This window comes from Typopeltis vanoorti, chromosome 17 (genome assembly GCF_054136105.1).
Source record: "Typopeltis vanoorti isolate ZY-2024b chromosome 17, IOZ_Tvanoo_1.0, whole genome shotgun sequence".
NCBI lineage: Eukaryota > Metazoa > Arthropoda > Arachnida > Uropygi > Thelyphonidae > Typopeltis > Typopeltis vanoorti.
The window spans coordinates 49,557,593-49,585,436 of NC_143565.1; the positions used below are offsets into that span (position 1 = coordinate 49,557,593).

Here is a 27,844-nt window from a genome sequence, read left to right on the forward strand (position 1 = left end):
TTCTACAAACATTCGATTTGAAATAATATTGGATCTAATATGCACTGTGCCTATGTAATTTTACATCACTGTATGGCTCTTTCTTTTAGTAACAGACAATTCATAAGTTTTAAATTGCATACCCTGCTGAGTAGTTCTTGGTTATCAGATCGACTGTCACAGTATCGTAGTACTGCTTGTGTGCTTGCAATTCGAATATGCCAAAGAGAAGCCATAAAGTGTTTCCTTTTAAGTGAGAAAGGTGAAAGTTCTTAACTTCATTAAATAATAAATAAATAAATACTAATAAAAAAAAACATATGCTGAGGTTGCTAAGATTCCATTCACATTCAGATAACTTATTACAGTATATTGTTATAATCATTCTATTTTATTATTAGTTATTGTTGTTAATAACTAATCCTGAAAATCTCTTACTATACCTAATTTATAAATTAAACATTATCATAGATATGTAGGTATAGGAATAAACATAGTATATATATAGGGTTTGGCACTATCCACAATTTTAGGTATATACAGGGTATCTTGGAACATATCCCCCACGGATAAGGGGGGGGGGGGGGACTAATGTATATTGCTACAAGAGGTTCACAATTAAAACTGAAATGACTCAACAAATACCAAATTTCATTCACTTTCTTCTGGCCAATATGAAACTCAGTTTGAATAGTTTTGCTAAAAAAATATAATCCAAATGAAACCAAACTTTAAACACATGGGCATATTGTTTATTATGTACATCCTAAATCCTATATTTTATTAAATTCTATCAAGCCAGAAAAAAAGATATTGCTACAGGTGCTTTCAAAATACTCTGCCACATGCACTGGTCTTATTAATATGAAAATTGAGGTAACTTGACAAATTTTTGTAGATTCCAAAATAATAATAATGAATTTCAATAAAATTCCAATCAAAAGGCAGAAAAATCTCTTAAAGGTTCCCTATCCATATGAGATTAAAACCTGGGCCTTTTCAATCAAACAGCAAAAAAGAACTAAGTCTTGCATGCTTCCTTACCACTAGTTTCTAGGGATAACCCCAAGTTTTCTCCAGTTGCTGTGAGCTACTATAAACATTCACGTATGTACTGCAAGATCCTTGTTCCAACTTTATTTCTATTGTCTCCTCTCTTTTATCTATTATTCAAACTCTGAAAATTACACCTCATCATTCTAATCTCGCTTGCACAATGTCATAGCCTGATATCATCTTAGTTACTTACTACTGGATCTTTTGACTCCTTATCTCCTATGAAACTAGGTGACCATATCTGAGCACAACATTTAGGACGTAATCTTATCAAAGCCTCACATATAAAAGAATAGCTTCTTTACACTTGCAAATTAGTGTCATATCCAACAATGATGAATAAACTAGCAATATTATTATTATTACATAATACCTCCAAGGAGTCCAAAGGCTCATCGAGTGAGGACACCTACCTACAACTCTCCATCTCCACCACTAACTACAATGAACTGCAACTACCATCATCATCGAAACTAACACTATCTACCACCTACCACCACTAGTATTTTCACTCACAATCACAAACATCCATGCCCATGGTGGGATTCTAACCCACAGCCTTTTGGCTGGAAAGCAGATACATTAACCACTCAGCCAACCAGGCTGAGTAATGTTAATGTTCTCCTAAACATTAACCGTATACCCCTCCATGGCATCTAGCTTCACCATTTGTAGCAAATTCCCATCCATTAGTAAAATGATTTACCTGAAATATCCGCAATCCAAAATTTATAACCTTCCACTTAGTAAATGATTCATCTGCACACAGAACAGTTTATTTAGATCAGCCTACAAGGATTCTGTATCCAAAAAATCCCTTATCACTCTTCTTAATTTGAATCAACAGTAAACACTTGTACAGGGTGTTCGGGATAAATTTGACATATTTATAATTAATTATATTTTTCCGTAAGTTACATGTATTAACACACACTTCTCTTCATTTAAAAGTTTGGACCCTTCTTCATTCATATACAAGATGTCAGAAAGGATGGATAGCTGGAACCCACCTGAATCATGGAAGAGAATAACTTGTATCATGATGATTCGTGCCCGCCATCAAAATAAGGATATTACGACTGCTGCCCAATGCTCCCTGAATACAGTAAAAACAATCAGGCATGAACTAGAGACTTGCAATGGTGACTACGAGGATGTAGCAAGAAGAAAGATCCCTAGCAGACGATCTGATTGCGTTCGTACAGCAGAATTCCTCGCAAATCTGCAGGAACAGGTGTTGAAGAACCCTGGCATTGGAATTTGGGCTTTGTTCGTGGAGTTGCTAACTGTAGTCAAGCCCTGGATAACAAGGGTAGCCAATGGTAGGCCGTATGTATGGCAGCAGGATTCGGCCCCTTGCCACACCTCTGGGAAAAGTCAAAAATGGTTGTCTGAAAATTTCTACGACTTCACCAGTCCAAATGTTTGGCCTCCAAACTCCCCAGACCTTAACCCCATGGATTATTTTGTATGGGGCGCAGTTGAAAAAGACACCAATCGCACTTCCAGTAATACAAAAGCCCAGTTAATGGATAAAATTAAAACAGTTTTTGCGGCCCTTCCCAGGGAGACTGTAGCATCAGCTTGTTCGAGGTTCCGAAGCAGAATTGATGCTGTGATCGATGCTAATGGTGGTTATTTTGAGTAAATCTTGTTGATAGTATTGTAATTAACTCTGCCTGTAATGTTTTTTTGTCAATTCATTAAATTTAATAGATACAAAGAAGATTTTCTTTTTCCTTACGAAACTGTCAAATTTATCCCGAACACCCTGTATATTACTAACAAAACTAACATTATTAACATACATGTTTAACAATAGTGCAGGTACAGGACTCCACTGGTCACTGCACTTTTCTTAGACTCGGCACCACCATGCATTATTCTCTGATACCTGTCATCCAATCAAGCTTTTTCCTATCAACTTCACGAGCCTGTTTTGCATACCATGATGTGGAACCCTGTCAGGTTATGGCAAAATCCAAAAGTATTGTAGTATATCCATTTCTCTTAATCAACCCTGCAATCAATGTTAAAATGTGAACAATTTGTTAAATGTAGGTCTTGCTTTAGCAAAGTCATGCTGTCTCCTGTAGAGAATTAAGGTGTTATCTACTTCTGAATACAGATCCTAATTAGTCTCTCCAATGTCTTAATGACCACTCCAAAGATACTGACTAGTCTATCATTGGTTACTTCTGACCTATCTCCACCCCTGTACTTCCTTTTCGATTTGTTCATTTTCATTTCTTTCACTCATTAGAAACTGTCAAGATTCAAGATGAACAAGTCAGAGGCACTGCTAATTCTCTTGCACATTCCTTCAGCATCCTTGTTGGTATCATCTCAATCCCACTGCCTTGTTTGAATCCATCTTTTCAAGCTTTAATACTTCCAACTCATCATCTATTCTTTCACCTAGTTACATCTCAGTATCCTGAGAGCTAATGAATCTGTGAGAACTATATCTTACTAAAGTGATTCTTTAACAATTTTGTTATTTCTAAATCATATGACACTTTACTACCTTCAATGTTCACTAGTTATTCTTCCCTGGTCATCATTTTACTTTTCAGATTTATCTAGGCCTGAAAAGTTAGCTCCTTTTCCTAATTTCACCTTCCTCATTATGGCTGTTGCTCTCTCTCAGTCTTCTTTCTTACATTGATCCACTGTCATCACCTGTCTTCTGATGTTGGATTTCATAAAATTTTCTTCTTATGCAACTGCCTGCTCCAGTCTAATTCATCCAATTAACTCTCATGCATTTTACTATAATGCTATAGCACATTCAAATATATCATCTTTCAGACATTCTTATATTTTCCCTGATTATCAGTATTCATTCACTGAATATATTTGTCCAACCACTGTACCAAGGCATCTTGCCATGCACACACACAAGAGTAAAACCTCCTTATACGAACAAATCGTTTCATGAACTTTTCCATTGAAAAATAATTTACGAACGTTTGTTTTATGAATGCACTGATGCTCAAAGCTCTTGAAATGTGAACAAATTGTTGACATTTCAAGTACTATGGCTAATATGGCTCCTAAAAAAATGCAGTGATGAAAATAAACAGAAAAAGATAGCACCCAGACCAACTAATGAACCCAAGAATTAACTTATAACTAAATGGAACTCATTTCTGAACTTTCTAAAGATTATAACATGGCAAAATCGACAATCTGTACTATTATTAAAAATAGAGATGTGATTAAAAAGGTTTATGTGACAAAAGGAGTGAAAACTTTGTATCCTAAAAGATCTCAGGCTTAAGGGTCAAAGCTATATAACTGAAAGGAAACCTCCACGTAGCCTTTAAAGGAATGTGGAGAACCAACCATGGCTTCTGACTTAATGTCCAATCCTCACCTTCTCATGTGCCAACCTGTATCTACCTGGATACTAAACGAATGAAGATCAGCTGGAAATTTGGGATTTGGCCGACCAAATTGTATTCTTATTGGCTTAAACCAAAATATAAAATGATGTTTCAACATGACAGAATCTCATGCCAGCTGGGGCATCACTTGGTTAAACAAGACCCCCGTTGTTTTCACCAGGAAACCAGGGCAAACAGCGAAAAGTTAGCAACCGGAACAAATCCTAAAACCCACCTCAACTCAACATCAGAGTTCAAAATCGGTTCTATCAACATAAGAAGCTTGAATGCCAAAGAAATGGAGCTAGCTGAGGAATTGGATAAGTACCAGATTAATATAATAGGGGTGACTGAAACAAAAAAAGGCAAAAAGTGGTGAGATCTTTCTGAGCAATAAATACAAAATATTATATTCAGGCAATGACAATCAAGGAAAAGAAGGAGTAGCCATAGTATTCAACACTAAATACAAGGCTAATCTTCTTGAATGGCAGTCAGTCTCAAGTAGAGTAATGTGGGAAAATATGAGAATGGGGAACTGGACAATGAGACTTATTTGTGCCTATAGTTCAGAAGGCCTGAACTATGCAGTGGGACGAATTCCAGATGAATGGAGTAGAGCTCTCATAGTGAGACATAAAAAGGGAAATAAAACTGAATGTGAGAATTACAGAGGATTTCTCTAGTGAGTGTTCCTGGTAAGATATATGCAAGTATACTTGAGAAATGGTTGAGAAAGATTGTGGAAGAGAAGCATGGTGAAGAACAAGCTGGATTCAGGCCAAATAGAGGCTGCCACGATCAGATTTTCACTTTACGACAAACAGTTGTAAAACTATGAGAATGTAACAAATATCTGTATTTAAGTTTTATAGATCTAAAAGGCATGTGACAAGGTGCCAAGAGAGAGACGCTATTCAAAACGCTAGTTATATGGTGTCAATGGGACATTATATATCAAGCATTCTTCTTCTCCTCTCTTCCATCATCTATGTGGATGATGAATGAACTCTTTCCACTTCTGTCTGTCCCTGGAGAGTCCGAACAATTATGTCCAGTTTGGTGTCACTTGGTGCGATTTGGTTTTCAGGTCATCTTTTATTTTGTTTGTCCATCTAATCCATCTTGGCCACCATTTGGATCTTTTACCTTCCATGGTTGTATTCAGGGCTCTAGCTGGTAGTCTTTCTGTTCCCATTCTGATCACATGGCTAAACCATCGCAGTCTTCTTTCTTGGATTTTTTCTATTCCTTGAGGGTACATAGCAGATATTTGATGATGATTATTGTTATTTCTTGTTTTAGTCATTTCCTTATGTCTTTGTTTCTTAGTCTATCCAGCAGAGATAGCCCAAGTAATCTTATTAGCCAACCCATTTCAGTAGTTAATAATTTTTTGTCTTCAGCCTTTTTGAGATTCCAGTATTCACTTCCATTGGGAGGACCATTGTTTCATAGATTCTTACTTTTGTTACTTGTTTGATGTCTCTTGACTTCCATATTTTATTAAGTCATCCAAAAGTTTGGGATGCTTGAGTGATTCATCTGTTTATATCTTTTGTAATTTCACCATTGTACTCAATAACCTCCAAGGTAGGTGAAGTTTTCTACCTGCTCTATTACTATCAATTTCCAGATCGGTATTTCTGTTTCCTATTTGCATAGTCTTTGTTTTGTCTATATTTATGTTTAATCCAAATTTTAGACATATCTTCCTTTATTTTATCAGAAATTCGTTGTAGATTTTCTTCTGTGCTTGCAAGTAACGCAATGTCGTCTGCAAATTTCAAATTTGTTACATTTTTCCCCATATGTTTTGATTCAGGAGTCTTCATTTTTAAGGATTTACTAGTTGCTTCTTCCAGTGTAAGATTAAACAGGTCTGGTGACAGATTCCATCCCTGTCTTACTCTGCTATATGTGTGGAACAAGTTGGTTAAGGTGTCCTCCATTCGTACTGCACTTTCAGATTTCTCAAGCAATACTTTTAGCCTTATCAAGCAATACTTAGTCTTTATTTGGGTTGTAAGTCAGCAGTTAGAACTGAAGGAAGTACAGGAAGGTGGTTTAATGTTAAATCTGGTGTCAGACAAGGATGTACATTATCCGCTCTGTGATTCATTATCTATATGGATCAAATTATGAAGGAAAGTAGTATTAAACCTGATATCAAAATTGGAGATGTTAATCTCAGCTCTTTATTTTATGCAGATGATGTTATACTTCTAAATAGATCTGCTACGAGTCTGCAAGATTCCCTGACTAAAGTGAATAACTGGTGTAACAGATATTGTATGAAATTCAGCAACAAGAAGACAATGAAAATAGGAAGAAGCACTGAAAATACCAACTGCATCATGAATGGAGAACTTATAGAACAAGTAAAACATTTCAGCTACTTAGGCACGATTTTTAGTCATGATGATAAATTAAATATGGAAATAGACAAGAGAATCAACAAAGCTGGAATGGTAGGAAGTCAACTAAGTAAATTTATATGGAGCAAGAAAGAAATTAGTCAAAATACTAAATTAGCTGTATAAAAGACAGTGTTCAAACTAATTTTAACTTATGGTTCTGAGAGCTGGGTTAGAAATAAAACACTTGAACAAAGACTAGAGACCGCAGATATGAGAGTCCTGAAAAAGATTAGGGGCGTGATCAGATGGCCTCAATGGCAATATCATATTAAAAATGAGAACATTACCAAAGAACTTGACTTTATTAGCATCCAGGAATGCATTAGCAGAGCTATCTGAGGTGGCATGGTGACCTAAACAGAATGGGAGAGGAAAGATTAATAAAAGAAATGTTCTCTGCCAGGTTGGTAGGAAAAAGACCCAGAGGAAGACAGATATAGGTGGATTGATACAATAAAAAGTGCCTTAGAAGATAGAAATATAAGATCTGATAATGTTGGAGTCTTGACAGGTAACAGACTGATTTGGAAGAAAATTGTAGATAGGAATGATGCAATTTTTCATGTAGTACTAATATCCTATACACCCCTTGGGGGTATACATCAGGAATTTGATGATGAAGATCTCAGGCTCTTAAGGAAATGGAGAAACTTTTGTTAGTGTGGATTAATGATAAACAAAAGGGCAGGTGACAGTATTTTAGAGGCAATAATTTGTGAAAACACTGAACAAGTACATAATGGACCTTAAGCGTTCAACCCTGGAATCCAGTGCCGACAGTGACAATTTTAAAGCTAGTAGGGGATAGTTGGAGCATTTTAAGAGAGAACTGGGATCCATAGTATAGTAACAAATTGAGAGGCTTCCTGTGCTAACAAAGAGGCTGCTAATCAATTTGTGGATGAATTTAAGACTTATGTAGAGACAGAGGGATTTATTCCTCAGCTAGTGTTTAATTGTGACATGACATGACTTTTCTGGAAAAAGATGCCTAAGCAAACTTATATCACACAAGAAGAGAAAAAGACACAAACCGATGAAGGAACATTAACTCTTGTTGTGTAGTAATGCTAGTGGCAACTATAAAATTAAACCTTTGTTAGATTTCCCTCAGAAACTTCCAGATTGTTTAAATCAAACAATGTAATAAAAAGTAAACTCGATGTGATGTGAAGATATCTAACAGTAAGTCTTGGGTAACAAGGCAGTTTTTTTTTTTTTTAGAGTGGATCCACAAAGTGTTTGCTTCCAGTGTAAAAAAAACTACCTTGAAAAGAATAATCTACCTTTGAAAGCACTTCTTGTGCTGGACAATGCTCCTGCTCACCCCTGCACCCCCAGGCTCGGAGGATGATTTGGACAAGCATAATTTTATAAAAGTTAAATTTCTACCTCCTAATATCACTCCTCTTATCCTAATACCACCCATGAATCAGCAGGCCATTTCCAATTTCAAAAAAACTTTATACAAAGGCTTCTTTTCAAAGGTGCTTTAAAGTGACATCTGATCCTCAGGGACTTTTAGAAAAAGCACTTTAACATCTTGCATTGTTTGAGGCTTATAAATAAAACATGAAGCAGGGGGAGGAGGTTTCTTTGAAAACTATGAACTCTGCCTGGAAAAAATAGTGGCCTGAGTGTGTGACAGGCACAGATTTTGGAGGCTTTCCTGCAGAGCCAGCAGAATCTATTGGTAATGAAATTGTGTCTGGGCAGATCCATGGGATTAGAAGTGGACAATGCTGATGTAGAGGAGTTGGTGGATCAGTTGGTACAGTTCTTTCAGCTCCACTTAGGAGCTGAAAGAACTGCAAAAGGAGCAACATGAGGAAGTTTTTAAGGAACTTTTTTCAGAGGAGGATGGGCCCAGTAAGGGAACCATTTCCACTGCTGAAATTAAAGAACTGTGTTTGCATTGGGAAAAAATCCAAACCACTGTAGAAAAGTGCCACCCTGATGTAGCTATGGTTAATAACAGTATTAACATGTTTAATAATATCATTGCACATTTTAGAAAAATTTCAAGAACAAGACAAACTCAGAAAACTCTAAATAAGTTTGTAATCAAAACTAAAGATCACCATTTAGTCCACCCACAAAAAGACAGAAAAGAGCAGTGACACCTGAGGAGCAGTTAACCCAACATTTTTATAGAGGGTGACTCACCTTCAAAACAATTCCCCCCCCCCATATCTTCAGTAAAGGTAAGGTTCATGTTATATTTTTATTTAAATTATGATAATAGATGAAAATTTTTCATGTGGAATGGATTAATTTATTCTACATTAATTACTATGATAAAAATAGTTTTGCATTATGAACTTTTCATTATATGAACAGCCTTCTGGAATGAATTAAGTTCGCAAAATGAGGTTTTACTGTGTAAGAGAGAAATCACTAGCAAAAAATGAAAGTGTACTGCACATTACTTTTGATGAGTAAATGCTCCTTCAATGATTCAAAGAAATAGAAAACACTGAGTGTGGAATTAGGACTGCATGGCAAGCAGCCAGAACTCACCATTACAAATAAAAGACATTACACTCAACTCAAACATGTCCAGAACATGACAGTCACTTCCTTCCCCCTTTACCAACTGGCAATGAAATTTTGCAAGAACAGTACTTAACATGCCAAAATTTGATCAGGTTGCAAAACACAACCCGTTTCCAGTTATGCTGCCATTTTATGATCACAGGAGAAAAAGTGTCAACTCTTCACCTATTCAAACAACAATTTTATGGAGCAATACATTTTCAGATGCAATGTATTTAATGTATCTAGAAAATAATGAAAAGTGAAATTATGAAACAGGGACTATCCAAAAGTAAAGAATATACTTTTCTGTATGCGATATAAAATTAATACATTTTGAACTCTATTCCACCTAATAAAGTTATATAAAAGTAAAGAATTTACATTTTAAAAATTAATCTTTATTCATGCTTTATATCAATATTGTCAGCTATAAAGTCTTTTTTAACTATTAAAAAAAAAAACATTTCAAAGTATCTTTACAGACAATACAAAATTATTAAACTTACAAAATCATACTCTTCACCCAAAATCACTTCTGGAGCCATATATTCTACTGTGCCTACACTACCTTTTGTTTTTGGTACCTGTTTTAAGAAAACTCATTTTAAATTTCAGCATTTCAAAAAAAAAAAAAAAGCTCATAAGTTCACAGAAACAATATGATAATTGCATATATTGGTGACAATAATTCTGCTTTAAGGCAAACTAAATTCTACACTAAACTAACTGAACAACAGCTTTAACAAATTTAGCATCAAAATCAGCAATAAAATGATCAAAACTATAAAAATAGACAGGAACATAAAAAAACTTCAGAACAAGTAAAATATTTCAGCTATTTTAAGCACAGTCTATAATGAAGATGACCAATTATATATGGAAATAGACAACAATAAGAAAAATCTGGTAATGTTGGAGAGCTATACACATATTGATTGGGCATTAACAGATGCCGTATTGTCACTCAGATGCTGAGTGATGTGTCACACCAGTGTTATACCCTGATAAGCTTAGAATGTCAAGATTCTACTTATCATTGTATAACAGAGTATAAACTATATACAATACTTACTGAAAATACTTGTTATCTGGGTAATAGTAATGTGTACTTTAAATACCAAGTGTATTAACAAGAAAAAGAAAGGAAGAAATTGTAAAATATCTAAAGGAAAGGTTGTGTACTAGTGTAAAAAGAAAAAAACCGTGTTTACTTTAAGAAATGGAAAGAATATTTAAGAAGATATGCTAACGTTGTATTGATAGTAATGCTTAAATTTTGGTCAAATTGTTTTTCATTTTATAAAACAATAAAAGAAAAAGGGAAAACAATCAAGAAAATTCTATGCTTACGTATACTCCAAGAGAAGAATGGGGGAAAGCAAACCGTTACCCCATACTGTCCCGTGCTAGCAAGTAGTGGGAGAATCGGATGTTATCACGAACGATGGTCACGTCTCGGGTGAACGGCCAAGTTTATGGTAGCGGCCGATAGGAGAGTGATATAAAAGGTTGGAATCACCCCCCCCCCCTCGAGGTCTTTTGGTCTTAGTCCTGTGTTCCTGAGATCCTCGGGGATGTCCTGGGTTTTTTTTACGTTGTGGTCAGCTGCGAATCTAGGTGCCGATTTCCTTGCTAGCATGCGGAAGGAACAGTTGTTGGCGAAGATCCTGATTCCAAACTTCCACCAGATAGTAGCAGGCTATACAGCATGAAGTGTTAAGAAATTAGAGGTCCATAAAGAAGATCCGATTGGCATATCGTCGATCGGAGGGAAAGAAGACAAAGCATATAGATGAGTAAAATTTTGTTCTATGATTTGTGTGTGAAAGCAGAATCTAAGAATTGTAAAAGAATTAATCAGCGAAGACCTCTAAGAATAGTTAAAAATAAGGACTGTAGGAAAGTGATTAATTTGATTTAAAGAAAGTATTAAATGAATAGGCACTGTGTGGTTGAAAATTGTTAAACTTGCCCAAGAATATTATAATAGAAATTTGATCTTCGGAGTGAATGCTTAAAGAAAAAAAATTGTTAATTCTAAAATTTGTAGTGTATAAAGGATATTTTGTATGGAATAACTAAGGTTAATTGAATGGTGCCTGTATGATCCTTTGTGACTAAGAGTGTACGATTTGCCCATAGCACGTGTGTGAATTAAGAGTTTAATCTCACATAGAATTATTGTAACAAAGAACCCAGAGGCAATTATTATGAGGACTTTAGGACAAAGGGAAACAAGTGTGTGGAATATTATGAGTAATATGATGAAATGTGTATTAGATTAATGTCTGCTTATAAAAGCAATTATAAGATTATGTCTAGAGTGAGGATATAAAATTAGGGATTGTTTAATTAAGGTTCATAGTGTTAAATAGTTGTATCAGAAGAGATATATATAAGGTTTATTGAAACTTAATGTGAATTTCATTTGAGTGACTTAATACTGTTAGACTTAATTTAATTCTTAACCCTGAAAAACTTTCTTTGTGTAAATAGTATTGTATGTCTTATGTTAAATAAATGTTTGCTATTCTTTAACTAAATCCTGTGTCTGTATGGAATTTAATGCACCACCTGTGAAATAATACGGATCTAAGCGGGGAACTCATTCAGTGTAAATTTTCTGTCACGATTGCAATTATTTGAGATACTTTGGCGAAGCTCTCTACCAACCTCTTGATTAATATTTCAATTAATCTAAGGGTCCTAAGTGGCACAGTGAAAAATAAATATTCTTAGGCTTAACGAGAGGTTGGTTAGGAAGAATCATCCACATAGGTTTTGGCTCGATTCTCGGGCTATTCCTTTGTGAACCAGAGATATCACGTGTCACACAAAGAGATCCCTTTGAGGTTAAATAACTAATATATATATGGAAGTAGGGGACATAACACCAGTCCTTGTCAGGTGGTTCTGTTGTATAATTTTCATGTAGCTTCAACTCTCTGAAGATCAGTCACTCCATCCATCTGACTGTCTACCCATTGCTCTTTTTCCTGGAACTTTGCCTTCTATTACTTTTGAGAAATCATTTTCCTTCCTGTTCCATCCTTTCAATGTGTCCAAAATATTTAACTTTCTTCTGTCAATATCTTTAAAGAGCCTTAAAGTCCTACTAATCCATTCTAGCACCTGTCTGTTAGTCTACCTTTCAGTATATGATATCCTCAGCAGCCCTATGTAAAACCTACATTTCAAAAGTAGCTATCAGACTTCTTTAGGTTCCAAATCCATAAAATCGCTGCACCCAAAATCCCCAACTTTGTTCCTGTTAAGATAAATCCATCCTTCCAGATTTTAGACAAGACTGACTTGTTTTAGTCATTGCTAATCTTCTGACATCTTCAGAGATTCCTCACATTAATAATGGATCCAAAGGTACTCAAACTTCCCTACATCCTAAATTCTTTCTCCATTAAGGTACACTTTTTTCTCAGGAGCTTCCTTGTCTGTATTTTATTTCCTTTTGAGAACCATAATATGTCTAGTTAAGATTAAGCTGAAGTCCTGTGTTGTTAACTTCATCAAGAATTTGTCCTAGTTCCTCTTTGTCATTACAAATGAGTACTGTATCATCAGTGTACCTCAGATTACTGATCCATCTGCCATCTATCCTAATTCCTGTCTTAAGCTCACCCAATGCTACATGAGTGATGTCCTCAGCATAGACACTAAACAGGTGAAGAGAGAGAGAGAGAGAGAGAGAGAGAGAGAAGGCATCCTTTCCTAACTCCCTTTCTAACCTGAAGCCAATCAGTTAATCCAACACCATTCATATCATGGCTTCTTTCTCACTGTTACAAGTTAGCTATGAACCTGATAGTTTGTCAAGAAAAATCCATTATTTACTTCCCACGGTTAAAAGCTTTAGAGTAGTCTATGAAACACATTACCATAGAGAGTAAATTCTTTATACTTTTCTATATCTGTCTAAAGCAAAGGATCTGATCTCTGGTACCCTTATCTTTCCTAAAACTTGCTTGTTCCTCAGACATCTCTTCCTGAACTTTGGACTTAATCCTATTTAGTTAAATGATCTTTGATAAAATCTTGCTTGCATGAGAGATTAAAACTAGTTTTTCTATAGTTCTTGCAATCCTTCATAACTCCCTTCTTATGTAGTGATATGAATACAGACTTCTTCCAGTTTCTAGACATAAACCAGTCTCCCATATCTTTATTATCAATCTGTGAAACACTCTTATCCCTACATCCCCTGTGGCCTTAACTGCTGGGATTCCATCTGCACCCAGGGGCCTTACTGCTGCTAAGCTGTTTAACTGCTCTTTCAACCTCATGCCCAAATGGAGAAAGTTCCAAATTGAAATTTCCCTGTTGAGAGGACTCCTCCAAATTTTCCTTATCTTCTTTGCTGTACAGTTCTTCACACTATTCTTTCCTTCTGTTTTTGATTTCCAGTTCTGTTAGTACTACTCCATTGCTGTCTCTGATAACATTCAATTTGGGATTAACTTGTACTTCAAATCATGAACTACATGAAATATCCTTTTATAATTGTGACTCATGTGGAATTTTATCTCTTCACATTTATTAGCATCAAAATTTACCTTGTCCTGCCTGATGGCTTTTCTGACTTCTCCATGTAATCTCTTGTATACTTCAGTCCCCATATCTCTTTGTTTCTCCGACCACCTTTCAATTCGATTCCATGTTGAATCTGATATCCATGTGTCTCTTGGTCTTCTAATTGAATTGAGAGATACTTCTTGGCTATATCCTGTATTATAACACTGATCCTTCTCAAAGCATTTCAGGTGAGTTCTTCTCTCTAGTCTCCAACTTTGTCTTACTTTGGCTCTTACTAGCTAATGAGCTGTACTACAATCTGCTCCAGGACAATTATACACATCAGAGATGCTTGTCTTCAACATCTGGAGAACCAGGATGTAATCAATCTGGCACCTTGACCAAGTTTCAATGCTCAAGTTCATTGTGAGTGTTTCTGAAAGAAAGTATTGGTAATTACAAATCTGTTAGTATGGGCAAATTCCAACAGTCTTTCACCATGGGTGTTACATTCACCCAGACTAAAAGCATGCCATGCGTGTAGTAAGTGGCCTTCCTCGATGAGTCCCTGAAGGTCTCTCTTAACAATAATATTTGGAATGATGCATGTAAAACCTCTAAAAATTCTTGATTATACAGAGAAGAGGGCATTTTGACTGATTGACCATTTCTCCACCCAACCCTCACTGACTTTCTTTAGATACCATCTCATTGATAGGTCAGTTTATTTTCTCTTCTATAGATATTTTCATTGGTACTGTTAGCATTCAATCTGTCAATTCCCCCCCCCCCCCACATAAACCAGTCTCCCATATCTTTATAATCAATCTGTGAAACACTCTTATCCCTACATCCCCTGTGGCCTTAACTGCTGGGATTCCATCTGCACCCAGGGGCCTTACTGCTGCTAAGCTGTTTAACTGCCTCTTTCAACCTCTTTCAACCCCCTAATTTCTGTTACTTATATGAGCAATAACTGTTCAACATCCTTTCACAGTTGAACTGGTAACTCACTGAATCTGTTATCCCCATTCATTTTTCATTCCATTTACCCCAGTTCTGTGGAGTAACCTTACCATAAATTATTCTCTAACGATAATACTGAAAGTGAGGTGGCAGAAGTTCAGAAGAATGTAGAAGACCTGAATGAAGAAATAACACATTGGTATGTAATCCTTCACAGGACTATGCACAACATTGAAAGGCTGCAGTAACAGCAAGAGATCAGTCGAACTGAGAACAGAATAAAGCAAGAGGTCAAAAGCCAAAAAAGAAAATTGTAAGACTTCCAGCACTTCAAACATAACAACAACAGAATACTCTGCACTTGACTCCTACCCACACATAGCATTCATTTGCTACAGGCCTTGTAGCTTCATATATGGAGTAATATAAATATATTTTAAAAAATTAAGTAGATAGAGAGAAAGAAAGGAAACAGTCTTGCATATGTGACATCTACATGCATGCACAAGCTGAAATAATTTTCAAGCAAGAATAGGAAATATGATTAAGCAATAAGGAACAAACTGAATAATTGTATCATGATAATTTCAACCTTCCACCAGGTAACATACATCTGCCCAGAATGGCAACAACAAAAACTCTAACACTTAACAAATTCCTATTGTATAGTGAAACAAATACAATGTCAGTTTTAAGAGAAAAGTAGAATAAGGAAAAAAACACAACTTTAAAATCACAGCACAAGACTGGTACACTCATTAATATAAAAATCAGTAAGCTTCATTTACTACTGTTACTGTAGGCAACCAAAATCAAAACACAGACTCTCTTGCAAAACCCATCATGACAATTACTATAACCAACTACCCAAAAAAGTCTCAAGCAACAGAGCATCAAGGTGTTATGCTAAAGATATTCTTGTTGTCTCCATAAGTTTGATGTAGTGGGAATTAATAATACATGCAACATGATTTTCTTCCACAGACACATTAAACAGACTGCCTTGTACTTATTCTCATCCATAACTTTTTTACTTCTTTATAATCATCCTTTAATATGCTTCAGTTTTAAAACTGTTTTTATTAAATGTTATGCATTACATACTAACATTCTTGTTTAAAAATATGATTTATCATCACAAATTAACAGTTGTTTTTAGCTTATGTACTATAATATATAATTTTCAATTAAAAGTGGTCTAAGTGAACCCAAACAGGGATGACTTGAAAATTTTCAATCAGGATCTAAAGGATGCAACTAAAAAAAAAAAGGGGGGGAGGTTTTTTTTTTTTTTATTATTATACAAAAACATTAAAATGATATGAATTTTAAATGACTTTTCTTTCTTATTTCAAAAATGTTTTTATGCATATGGTATGCTTATTGAAAGTTACTGCACAGATGCTAAAGTGTATCAGATGGTATTCTCTCCTCTCTCACACACAGCATAAAAACTGCAGATATTTCATTATGCTCTGCCTACTCCTTCAATTACACAGGAATAATTTCAAAAAGACTTTATATAAATTTTCCAAAATGTGCAAAAATGACTAATGATGTTCACATATGATATACAGATATGCAAGCAACATTCTCTCACTCCTTGTCACTGATTGTCAAACTCTTCTGGAGTTACATTTACAACTCAAGAGACTTCTGATGTAATGCACCATACAGACAGAAAAAAATTTATCAATATATTGCATTTAGTATTGCCAAAAACTAATCCGAATTAAATCACACAATGTCTCACTCTTCAAAAAACCAGAATGTTCTTAGCATGCATTCTAATATATTTTTGTCATGCTATTAGTAATTCAGAATTTATAATAAAACTTTTTTTTTAATGATATATTATGAAATCTGGAAACAAAAAAGATCATGCAATGAATGTATTAAGCAACTATGGCAAATCACTAAATGTGCAATTCCAATTCAAAAGACTGCAAATTCCTTGTTTACCCAGAGCATTCACTATCAAATCAACATAGCACAAGGATATCATTCAAACAATAAGTGACATGTAATTATATAGGTTATGAAGTTATTACAGTGAATAATAATACTGAAAAATAATAAGTAATAGGTACAAAAATAACATGCAAATTACAAAATAAAATTAACAAATTTTGACATAAAATTTATTATTCAATTAGCTGCTTCTAATTATGTGCCTAATATTTACCTCATCTTTAGTAAACATTTTACTCAGTCCAAAATCTGTCAACTTTATATGTCCAGAACCATCAATGAGTATATTTTCAGGTTTAATATCTCGATGAATAATATTTAGCTATTAAACAAAAAATAGGTAAACATTAATATGAAGAAAGAATTCATTTTTAGAAAATTTTGATGGCTATTACAAAAAAAAAAACATTTCCTTAACATACTTAAAAATATACTGTTCATTATTAAAAAAAAATCTATCTAGATTCAGCTGTTTTCTATCCTCACTAGACATTACTTCATTAATATGATCAGCTGATTCAAATGTTCCAATAATTTAACTCCTTTGTTATGTGCAAATAAAACTTGTGACTTATCTGTTCCTAATGGTTCAAACATTGGACTTTTCTAAAGAACTATATTTCAGCTTTTCTGGTGTGATACTAGGCCACACTAAGGGATGGAAATGTAAATATGTTTCATCATCCACTGCATTCCCAATTTTTTTTCCAGCATGCAATATGAATGATGTTCATCATCATCAAATTTTGTAAGTCAAGAATTTCCCTTGTTAGCAAACCAATATTGTCAAGACTTCATAATTTTGGCACTAGCGTGCTTGTGACTTATCAATCCACTACATGTTGGTCTTCTGCTAATTCTTTTTTGTAAAAAAAAAAAAATAATAATAAAAAAATCTTAACTACATCATGACCACATCACCTCAGATTAGTTTGCTCATATATTCTTAAATGCTAACAGTCAAGATTCTTCCTAATATCTTCATTTTTAATATGATTCTCCCACTGATACCATTTTTTTTTTAGTGAAGATGGCAACTTAAGGATGAAAACAAAGAACACAATAATAAAATTGGTGGGGAGCCAGTTGTGTTGATATCGCAGGGAGCAAATTTATATACAATAAGAGAAATTAGCCATAACACTAAATTAGTAGCATGCAAGACAGTGTTCAAACCAGTTTTAAGCTAGTTCAAAGACCACAAATGAAAGTTCTGAGAAATATCAGGGGAGTGAGGAGATGGCATCAATGACAGAATCATATTAAAAATGAAGATATTAAGAAGGAACTTTATATTGTTGGCATTCAAAAAATTGTGAGTAGAGATAATCTAAGTTGGTATGGTTGACCACTTAAACAGAATGGGAGAGAAGAGGAAAGTAAAACAAGCATTTTTTTTTTTTTTGCCAGGATGACAAGAAACAACCTAAAGGAAAACCAAGAATCTAGGTGTATTGATTCAGCCAGAAATGCTCTACTAAACCAAGATATTAGATATGGCAATATTGGAGTGCTGACATGTAATAGACTAATTTGGAGATTAATTGTTGACAGGAAATTAATGCCATAAACTTAATCATATAGTACTGTCTAGGGATGCACTGAGCATTTGATTTTGCTTTATGTTTTTCAAAATTAGGCTTCGGCTAGCCAAAGCAGAAAAATTCCCGTCACATGTCATAACAAATGCAACAAATCAGGGAAAAGCATCCCCTTAACTTTGGCCATTTCATTCAAAGGCTTGTTGTATTTGTTATATGCACATTTTTGGTGTTTTTAACAGTATTGAAATTATTTTTTAAATATTGAAAAAAATAATTTGCTATAAATAATAAAGTAATATTTGAAAGCTTTACTATTTATGTGAAGATTCAAAATTTGCAAAATGTAAACTATATCAAATAAAAAGATCTGCATGAAAAAGAGAGAGAGAGAGACTCATCTATGAATAATCATGTAAAATGCAAGAAAAGCGATGAATTTGTAATACAAAATGAAACTGAAATATCATACCATGCAAGATCAAGTAAGCAGTCAGAATCTAAAGTAAAAGGGTTAACATTTGATGTTAACGAATAATCTTAAAAGGATGCATTTGCTGGCCTGGTTGGCCGAGCGGTTAGCGTATCCGCTCTCCAGCCAAAAGGCTGTGGGCATGGATGTTTGCGATTGTCTGCAAAAATACTAGTGGTGTTGGAGTAGATGATGGTAGTTGTGGTTCGTTGTAGTTAATGGCTGAGACAGAGCTGTAGAGTAGGTTAAATAGATCTCAGCAATCTTATATCACAAAGTCAATAAATTAAATCCATAATTGAACTCTTCATAGGTGCATTATCAAATAAGTATAGAGCAAAGCCATTTTAGTTTGGAATAAAGAAATTGTAATAGAGGATATTATGAATCCATTTGTATTTTATAATTAAATGTAGAAAATATTAAGAGTTTCAAAATTTTATCCAACAGCTCATGAGAAAGTTGTTTCTTAAGCTCTGAAAATTTTCTACATTTGGAAATGAAATACAGATGGATCCATAATATCCTCTTTAGAGTAGCTTACTAATTCCAAATTGAAGCCTCTTGGCTCTGCTCTTAATATTTTACAGCCATATTATATTTATGGAAAGCAAAAATTTTCTTTTGCCTTTTATCAACAGCCTAAAAGTCTTCATTTCAGTGATGAAGAATGATCCTTAATAAACAAGAATAAAAGATCCTTTTATATATAATTTCAGCCATAAGATATAGATTTATTTTACAACATGATTTTCTATGAAGAGCCACATTTCAGGTTTTTTGAGTGTTTTCTACTACTATGCTATCAATGCTTGTTTCATTTAGCAATTTACTTCTTATTCTAGACATTTAGAATATCTCATCTTCAGTTTTCATGTCACCTTTATCATCTGATTTCTCTTACAGTATCTTTCCTCCATTTATAATTTTTAAATAGCCCCCAGAATATTTTGCCACCTTCCTTTCTATGTTCTTACCAAAATATACAAGACTTGTTTAGCTAGTTTAACACAGTGTTATACACTTTTCTCCGTATTCTTTAAGAGCACAAGGTGACTTACTTGCAGAAATTTCAATATGCTTTCTTCTTTTCCTTGACTAAGCTTTAACTTCCAGAGTCCACCATGGAGTTCTGATTTTTCTAACCTTACAAACAACCTTACTGCCTGCCTCTCTAGGTGAATCAATCAACCTTTTCTTCAGTGTTTGCCAATGGATCAGCAAAGTTTGGTTCTTGTTTTCAGTCTTATTGTTTCTTAAATAACAGTTGTGTATTTGGGTCTACAGCTCACCTCTGATAGCTGCTCAACTTTGTTTCAAAACTTTCTTACAGGCTATTCTTATCGATATGAAATTCAATATTAATCCTACTCGACACTAAATGACTCACTTCAATTTTAAATCTTCCATATACTACTATGTCCTGAATCATCAGGAAAACATCACTATCAATAAAGTCGATGAGACATTTCTTGCAACTTCTCTCCATGAGAATTTGTGCACATTTTGTGTTGGAACATGGTAGTAATAACTAATCCATGTCCTGAACAGAAATCCAGGAGGTAGTTACCATTATTATCAGCTTTGCTCTTTTTTTCAAATTTTTCCAGAACATTTCTGTATAGCAGGTAATCATTTCCTACTCTGCTGTTCAGATCTCCAACAAGGACTAACTTTTCCTTTTTCACTGTGTCACTTGCTTTCTCTAATACCTCAAAAAACGTTCTAGTAGGTAGGCAAACAATTTGTGTTAGGCCATTAATAATTACATATATCATTTGGGGTACATGTTCAGGAAATGACTTTCTTTCTGAAATAGTCTCAAGTTTCCTTTTATGAAAGAAAACATTAGTACAACACATTTTTTTTTGGTAAAATACTACAACAGTATATAAAAAAATTAATAATGTAATCATTGCCCAATGGTAGCTGAGCTTTTGCAATATCTGAATTGAAATAAGATATCTTATATAATGCATTCACTAGTATTTCCATTATAATGAAATAGTTATGTAATGAATGAATTTCTTACCTTATGAATATAAGCTATAGCCGAAACAAGTTCGGCAACATACAATCTTGTGTCATTAAAAGATATAGGAGATTCCATCAAATAGAACAGATCACTTCTGCTGCAGTAATCTAAATGAGTAAATCATACTGGAATTTAGCAAAAAAATGATAGAATCTGAAGAGATGAATGAAGTATGTTAATGTTGCATTGTGTTGAAAAGAAGTGTTAAAGATAATGTATGGTTAAAGATCTATACAACAAAAATATCAAATGTATTTTTCCCCATTTAATATACAAGGTGATCAAAATTGAGGCAGTCCTGTTTAAGGTCTTATGGAGTGCTATCCGGTGACCCAAATGCTGTGAAACTTTGCTTAAAAAAACATTGTAAACAAATGCATGGAATATGGATATCATGCAACTCAGAAGGTGCAAGAGAGTTTAAAATGATGGACATCGGATTTTTCCCTTTATTTTGGTTGTTAATACTGTCCTAGCCACAATGTGCTTTAATTGCAATGCTGTTGTTGCAATCTGCAAATTTCATCACCTGAATAAATGTTGAAAAGAACCATTATCTCCATGTGCTCTGACAAATAATTAGTCTTTTGAAGAAACAGGATTGTTGGGAGTTAGACCTGGCAAAAGTCACAAACCAACAAGTGAATGAAGCTGCTACTGCAGTTAGGGAGCAAGCCATGAATAAGTGTTGGTTCCTGCATATGCTGTATCAAGACACATGGATGTGTCTCACACAGTTATCTAGAAAATTCTACAGAAGATTCTGCATTTCTACCCATTCAAGATAACCCTGACACAGGAGTCATGCCTGCAGGACTTTGAAAGTTGAATGACATTCGCTTTAACATTCTTTGTTCAAGTGGAATTGGACACTGGCTGTAGATGATTTTGTGGGAAAATGAGGCTCACTTTCACCTGAACGAAGCTGCGAATACCCACAATTGCTAGGTATACGGACTATGCAAAACCCACATGCAATTGAACAAATTCCTTTGCATTCAGCCAAAGTTACTGTCAGCTGCAGGTTTAAAGCTTTATTTATCATTGGACCATTCTTCTTTGAAGACATTTCTCAGTCAGGTCCTATGAATCCATACAGGAGGTTCTTCAAGAACATTTCACAGAAGCCAGTGATCAGCAGTGTCTTTCCACTACATGGCCACTTCATTCATCAGATCTGACCCCCTGTGACTTCTGACTCTGGAGATTGCTCGAAGACTTTATCAGGATCATCCCGGTAGCTTGCCAGCACTTGAGCAAAATCAGTCCTGAACAGCTACATACTGCCATTGAACATACACACTGCAAAGGATGCAGTTTGTGGTATACTGGGGAAATCAAAACATCTACATTTGGTACATCACACAGCATCCCTGGTATTGAATTTTGAACTACTCTTTTCTTCAGCTAATCACTTCCATATAATGCACAACGTATTTCTGCAAAGTTTTGCAGCATACGATTGATTTTTAGTGGAACCTGTGGCATAGTAATTAAATAATAAAGCAAAACGTAAAAACCACAGTGATATCTTTAATTAGTACAGATATTTTGTACTAAAATTAATAGTACATCTTCAGTGTCTGTAACAGTAATAGGAATGGAATACAAGCAAAATGTTCGGTGGATCACCTATTAAAATACAATTGTTACCACGTGCTAGGAAATAATAGAAATAACAAATTTTAATCTATTAAGATAAATGGTTTTTTTACATAAGATAAAAGTTTCCCAGATCTTTGAAAGAGAGACACAGTCATTTCTATTTAAATTCAGTCGGTGCAAGATAGTTTCACAACTTTCTTTGAATAAGCGTTCATCTGCATCTATGAAGGAGAGCTGTTTTATCCCACTGAACACTATCAGTAGTCAATACTGTGCTGTGCCAGACCAGACTTTAGAGGTTTATTATAATCAATATAATATTGATGTTCTTTTATTCTTTTTTCCAAAGAACGGCCAGCATGTCCAAAATAAGAGACATCGCATTCGCAAAGTATTTAGTAAATGCCAGCCAAAGATTGAGAAGACAGTTTATCCTTTGTAGAAGGTAATAAAGAAGAAATTTTGTTCATAGGAATACATGTTGGAATCAATTGATACTTTTTCAGAATTCTACCTATAGGTTCTGAGATTCCTGGAATGTACGGAATAGGAACTCTGCGGACTGTTGAAGAAACTGTAGTTTATTCAACAGATACTTCCAATCGACTCTTATGTTGGAACATAAGAGTCAAGTATCTGTTGGATTTGACTGGAGTTGTAATCATTTGATTCCATTAACTTTTTAATGATGGAAAGTTCTTATTGTAAGATTATTGGGGAAGAGCAAACTTTAATGTGCTCCATGAATTAGAGATTTAAGAATGACAAATTTTTGAGACATGTGGTGCGCAGACTTTTTTGTGAATGTATCTGCCAGTAAATGTGGGTTTTCGAAAGACGCTTGTAGATAAGGTACCAGAAGACGTTCTAGTAAGGAGGATGTCCAAAAATGGTAAAGTACCAGAGTTTTCCTTTTCCATAGTGAATTGGATGCATGGGTGAAGGTTATTTATCTGTTGTAGAAAAGTGTAAAGTTCATCTTCAGTATGTGGCCAAACAGCAAAAACATCATCGACGTAACGTGCCAAAGAGATGGTTGATACTATGTTCTCATCCATTCATCCTCAACCATCTCTTTGGAACCAATGTCTCTCTCAAAGATCTGGGAGACTTTATCTTATGTAAAAAATCATTTATCTTACTAGATTAAATTTGCTATTTCTATTATTTCCTAGCACGCGGTAACAATTGTATTTTAATAGGTGATCCACCAAACGTTTTGCTTGTATTCCATTCCTATTACAGACACTGAAGATGTACTATTAATTTTAGTACGAAATATCTGTCCTCTTACTAATTAAAGATATCACTGTGGTTTTTACATGTTGCTTTATTATTTAAGCATACATATGGATCATTGGGTGGTGCTTCACAAAGCCTTAAAAAGAGATAATTTAATTTTCATCATCCTGTACATATATTCACCAATTCACAATGAGCAAATTCAAACTAATTCTGTTTGAAAATCTATTACTATTATATTTAATATGATAAAAGCAAAGAAAATAAAAATAAATCCTAACCCCCAGGGATTAGGGTGGCTAGTCTCCGGTCATCACAATAATGAGTGTTCATAACAAATAATTTTAAATTCCAGGTATGAGAATATGAAGACATCTACTGTCATCTTATATTTCAAATTAAATGGATTATTATTTGTCTAAAACAGACAAGTTCTTTGGTCAATTTTTCTTACTTGCAGCATGAAAAACTTCAATATTTTTCATCCAATAAGTCAGAAAAACTAATAAATGAGTGAGTTTTTGGCACAGGTATATAACTTTATAACTGTAAAAGCTGTATAACTGACAGGAGACCTCCACATAGCTTTTAAAATGAATGTGGGGAAAAAACCAGGGCTTCTGACCCAATGTCCAATCCTTACCTCTCGTGGGGCACCCTGTTAGGTATCTACCTGGATACTGAACGAATGAGGATGGCATTTAGCTGACCAAACTGTATTCTTATTGGCTTAAACCAAAACATAAAATGATGTTTCAAAGGACAGAATCTCATGCTAACTGGGGCATCACCCAGTAAAACAAGCTCAAGACCAGTACTAACAGAGTTCAAAGTACTATCAACATAAGAAGCCTGAATGGCAAAAAAAAAAAACAGTAGCTACCTGAGGAATTGAATAAGTATCAGATCAGCATTATAGGGGCGACTGAAACAAAAAAGACATAAACTGGCGAGATATTTCTGAGCAATAAATAAAAAATGTTATACTCAGGTAATAACAATAGAGGAAAAGGAGGAGTAGCCATTGAATTCAATAATAAATACAAGGCTAATCTTCTTGAATGGCAGGCAATTTCAAGTAGAGTGATGTGGGCAAATATCAATACGGGAATGAAAGAATGATGACACTTATCTGTGGCTATGATCCCATAGAAGGTTCTATTAAGGTAGAAGTGCAGGAATTCTTTGAGGCTTTAGAGAAGGTAACTGATAATGAAAAGGTTGTTTCTTGTTGGGGATCTAAATAGAAATGTAGGAAATGATTGTCAGACATACAAAAATATTTTGGGAAAATTTAGAGAAAAGAGCAAAGTTAATAATAATGGCAAATGAATGTTGGATTTCTGCTCAGGACATGGACTGGCTATTACTAACACCATGTTCCAACATAAAAATGTGCACAAATTCACATGGAGAGAAGAGGCAAGGAATAAGAAAAGTCTCATTGACTATGTTATTGTCGATAATGATGTTTTCTCCGTTGGTGCAGAGCGATTTGAAATTGGAAGTAATCAGCATTCAGTTTTGAGCAGGATAAAATTGAATTTCATATTGAAAAGAGGAACATGTAAGAAAGTTTTAAAGCAAATAAAAGTTGAGCAGCTCTCACATGTGAACTGCAGACTAAAATACACAAACATTATTCAAGAAAAAATTGCCAGGAACCAAACCTTGGAGATTCAGTGGCAAGCCCTGTAGAAAACACTGATTGATTCAGTCAGAGAGGTATGTGGTGAGGTTGTCTGCAAAGACAGAAAAATCAGAACTCCATGGTGGACACTGGAAGTTAAAGAGGCAGTGAAGGAAAAGAAGAAAGCAAATCACAAGTTCCTGGCAAATAAGTCAGCTTGTGCTCTTAGAGAACAGAGACAAATGTAAGAAAGCTAAACATTGTGTAAAACTAGTTACACAAAAGTCATGAGAAGACTTTTGCAAGAACATAGAAAATAAATATCAAGAAGGTGGCAAGATATTCTGGAGATTGTTAAAGCAGCTCAGAAATAGAGGAAGGAGTGCTGTAAAATGAATTACAGATGATAAAGGTGACTTGAAAACTGGAGAAAAAGATATCCTTGAAGTAATGACTTTGAAAAATTGCTAAATGAAACAAACAGTGACAGCAAGTGGTAAAGAACACTCAGAGATGCAGTCAGGAATACATATCCATACTTGAAGTAGAAACAGCCATCAAAGGCCTGAAATGTGGAATGGCAGCAGGAGCAGATGATATTCGACCAGAAATGCTCTAGTATGGAGGTATAAAAGTCCTACAGTGGGTGCACTGCATAGTTCAGAATGCTTGGACAGAGGGACGAATTCCAGATGATTGTAGTAGAGTTCTCGTAGTACCCATATAGTAAAAGGGAAATAAAACAATCTGAGAATTACAGGAGGTATTTCCCTAATGAGTGTTCCTGGTAAGATTTATGCAATTTACTTGAGAAATAGTTGAGGATTGTGGAAGAGAAAAACAAACTGGATGATTCAGGCCAAATAGAGGCTGTCAGGATCAGATTTTCACTTCAAGACAAATAGTTGAGATACCATAAGAATATAACAAAGATCCATATTTACGTTTTATAGACCTGCAAAAGGCATATGACAGGGTGCGAAGAGAAAAGCTATTCAAAATGCTACAATTATATGGTGTCATTGTGCCAAGCAGCAAGTCTTTTGAAGAATGTTTGTGTTAAATCTGGTGTCGATAAGGATGTATATTATCCCCTCTGTTATTCATTATCTATATGGATCACATTTTGAAGGAAAGCAGTATTAAACATATCAAAATTGGAGATGTTAATCTCAACTCTCTATTTTATGCAGATGATCTTATACTTTTAAATAAATGCAGTACAAGTCTGCAAGATTCCCTGACTAAATTGAATAACTGTTGTAATAAATTTGGTATGAAAATCAGCAATAACAAGACAATCATCAAATTCCTGATATATACCCACAAGGGACGTACAGGATATAATAGTATTACATGAAAAACTTACATCATTACTAACTTCCTACCTACAATTTTCCTCCAAAACAATCTGTTACCTTTCAAGCATCCAACATTATCTTATATTTCTGTCTTCTAAGGTACTTTGTACTTATCAATCCACCTATATCTTGGTCTTCCACTGGGTCTTTTTCCTACCAACCTGGTAAAGAACACTTGTTTTGCTAATCTTTCCTCTCCCATTCTGTTTAAGTGATTATTCCACCTGAGATTAGCTCTACTAACACATTACTGGATGCTATCAATGTTAAGTTCTTTCCTAATACACTGATGCCTTGCAATTCGACACTAATCCGTTGCCAAATTAATGTCGAATTGTGGGACAATATTTCCCATAAGTCTATGGAAAATAAAATAATTCATTGTCTGACCCTCATCCTGCACCCCCCCCCCTATTAGGTGAGAAATACACCATATTATTTACTTTACGTATTTTACTATTGTATACACAATACATACAATATATTTTGCCTTAGATGTTTGAAGAGAGTCTTCTTTATCCTGTTCTAACTCTTCTCGTTTCCTCTTTACTTGAACAGGGATGAGGAACTGATCAAGGGTGGACTGTCTCTCTCCCTCTCTTTATCAAGATGGATGATGGTGTTGTTGAACAAGTCTGTCATTCTACTCACATCAGCAGTGTTGGGGTGAATTCCAGACTGCACCTTCTTCCAATGGAATAAAATGTCTATAATGGCAGCTGTTGGCATTGGCCCTTTTTCCCTGCCCTCCTCTTCTTGAGGTAAAATTCCCCTTTCTCTTTCCTTTGTTTACTGTTCACCGAATGCTCTGAGTTCTTCAATGATCAGTTCGTCATCGTGATCCTCCACAAGCTATTGTAGATCAGCCTCATCAACCTCTTCTATGTCGAGATTCCTCACCTTTGTTTCAAAACTTTCTTATAGGTCCTTCTTGATATGAAATTCAATTTTAATCCTACTCTATATTAAATGATACTCACTTCCAATTTTAAATCTTGCATATACTATTATGTCCTGAATCAGTAGGAAAACATCAATATCAACAAAGTCGATGAGACATTTCTTGCAATTTCTCGCCATGAGAATTTGTGCACATTTTGTGTTTGAACATG

The 27,844-nt window shown here is 34.7% G+C and overlaps 1 protein-coding gene across 7 annotated transcripts in view; it reads right to left on the bottom strand.

Annotated features, from left to right (window-relative positions):
• LOC150097375 (serine/threonine-protein kinase Sgk1-like) overlaps positions 1-27,844 on the bottom strand; it is a 163,959-nt gene that overhangs the window by 107,268 nt on the left and 28,847 nt on the right. For all 7 annotated transcript variants that reach the window (XM_090407384.1, XM_090407387.1, XM_090407389.1 and 4 more), the window contains exons 4-6: positions 20,892-21,001; positions 17,061-17,168; positions 9,889-9,966 (exon numbers count right to left, since the gene is read on the bottom strand). In XM_090407384.1, coding sequence (XP_090263510.1) covers positions 9,889-9,966; positions 17,061-17,168; positions 20,892-21,001 — 296 coding nt within the window. The remainder of the gene's footprint in view (positions 1-9,888; positions 9,967-17,060; positions 17,169-20,891; positions 21,002-27,844) is intronic.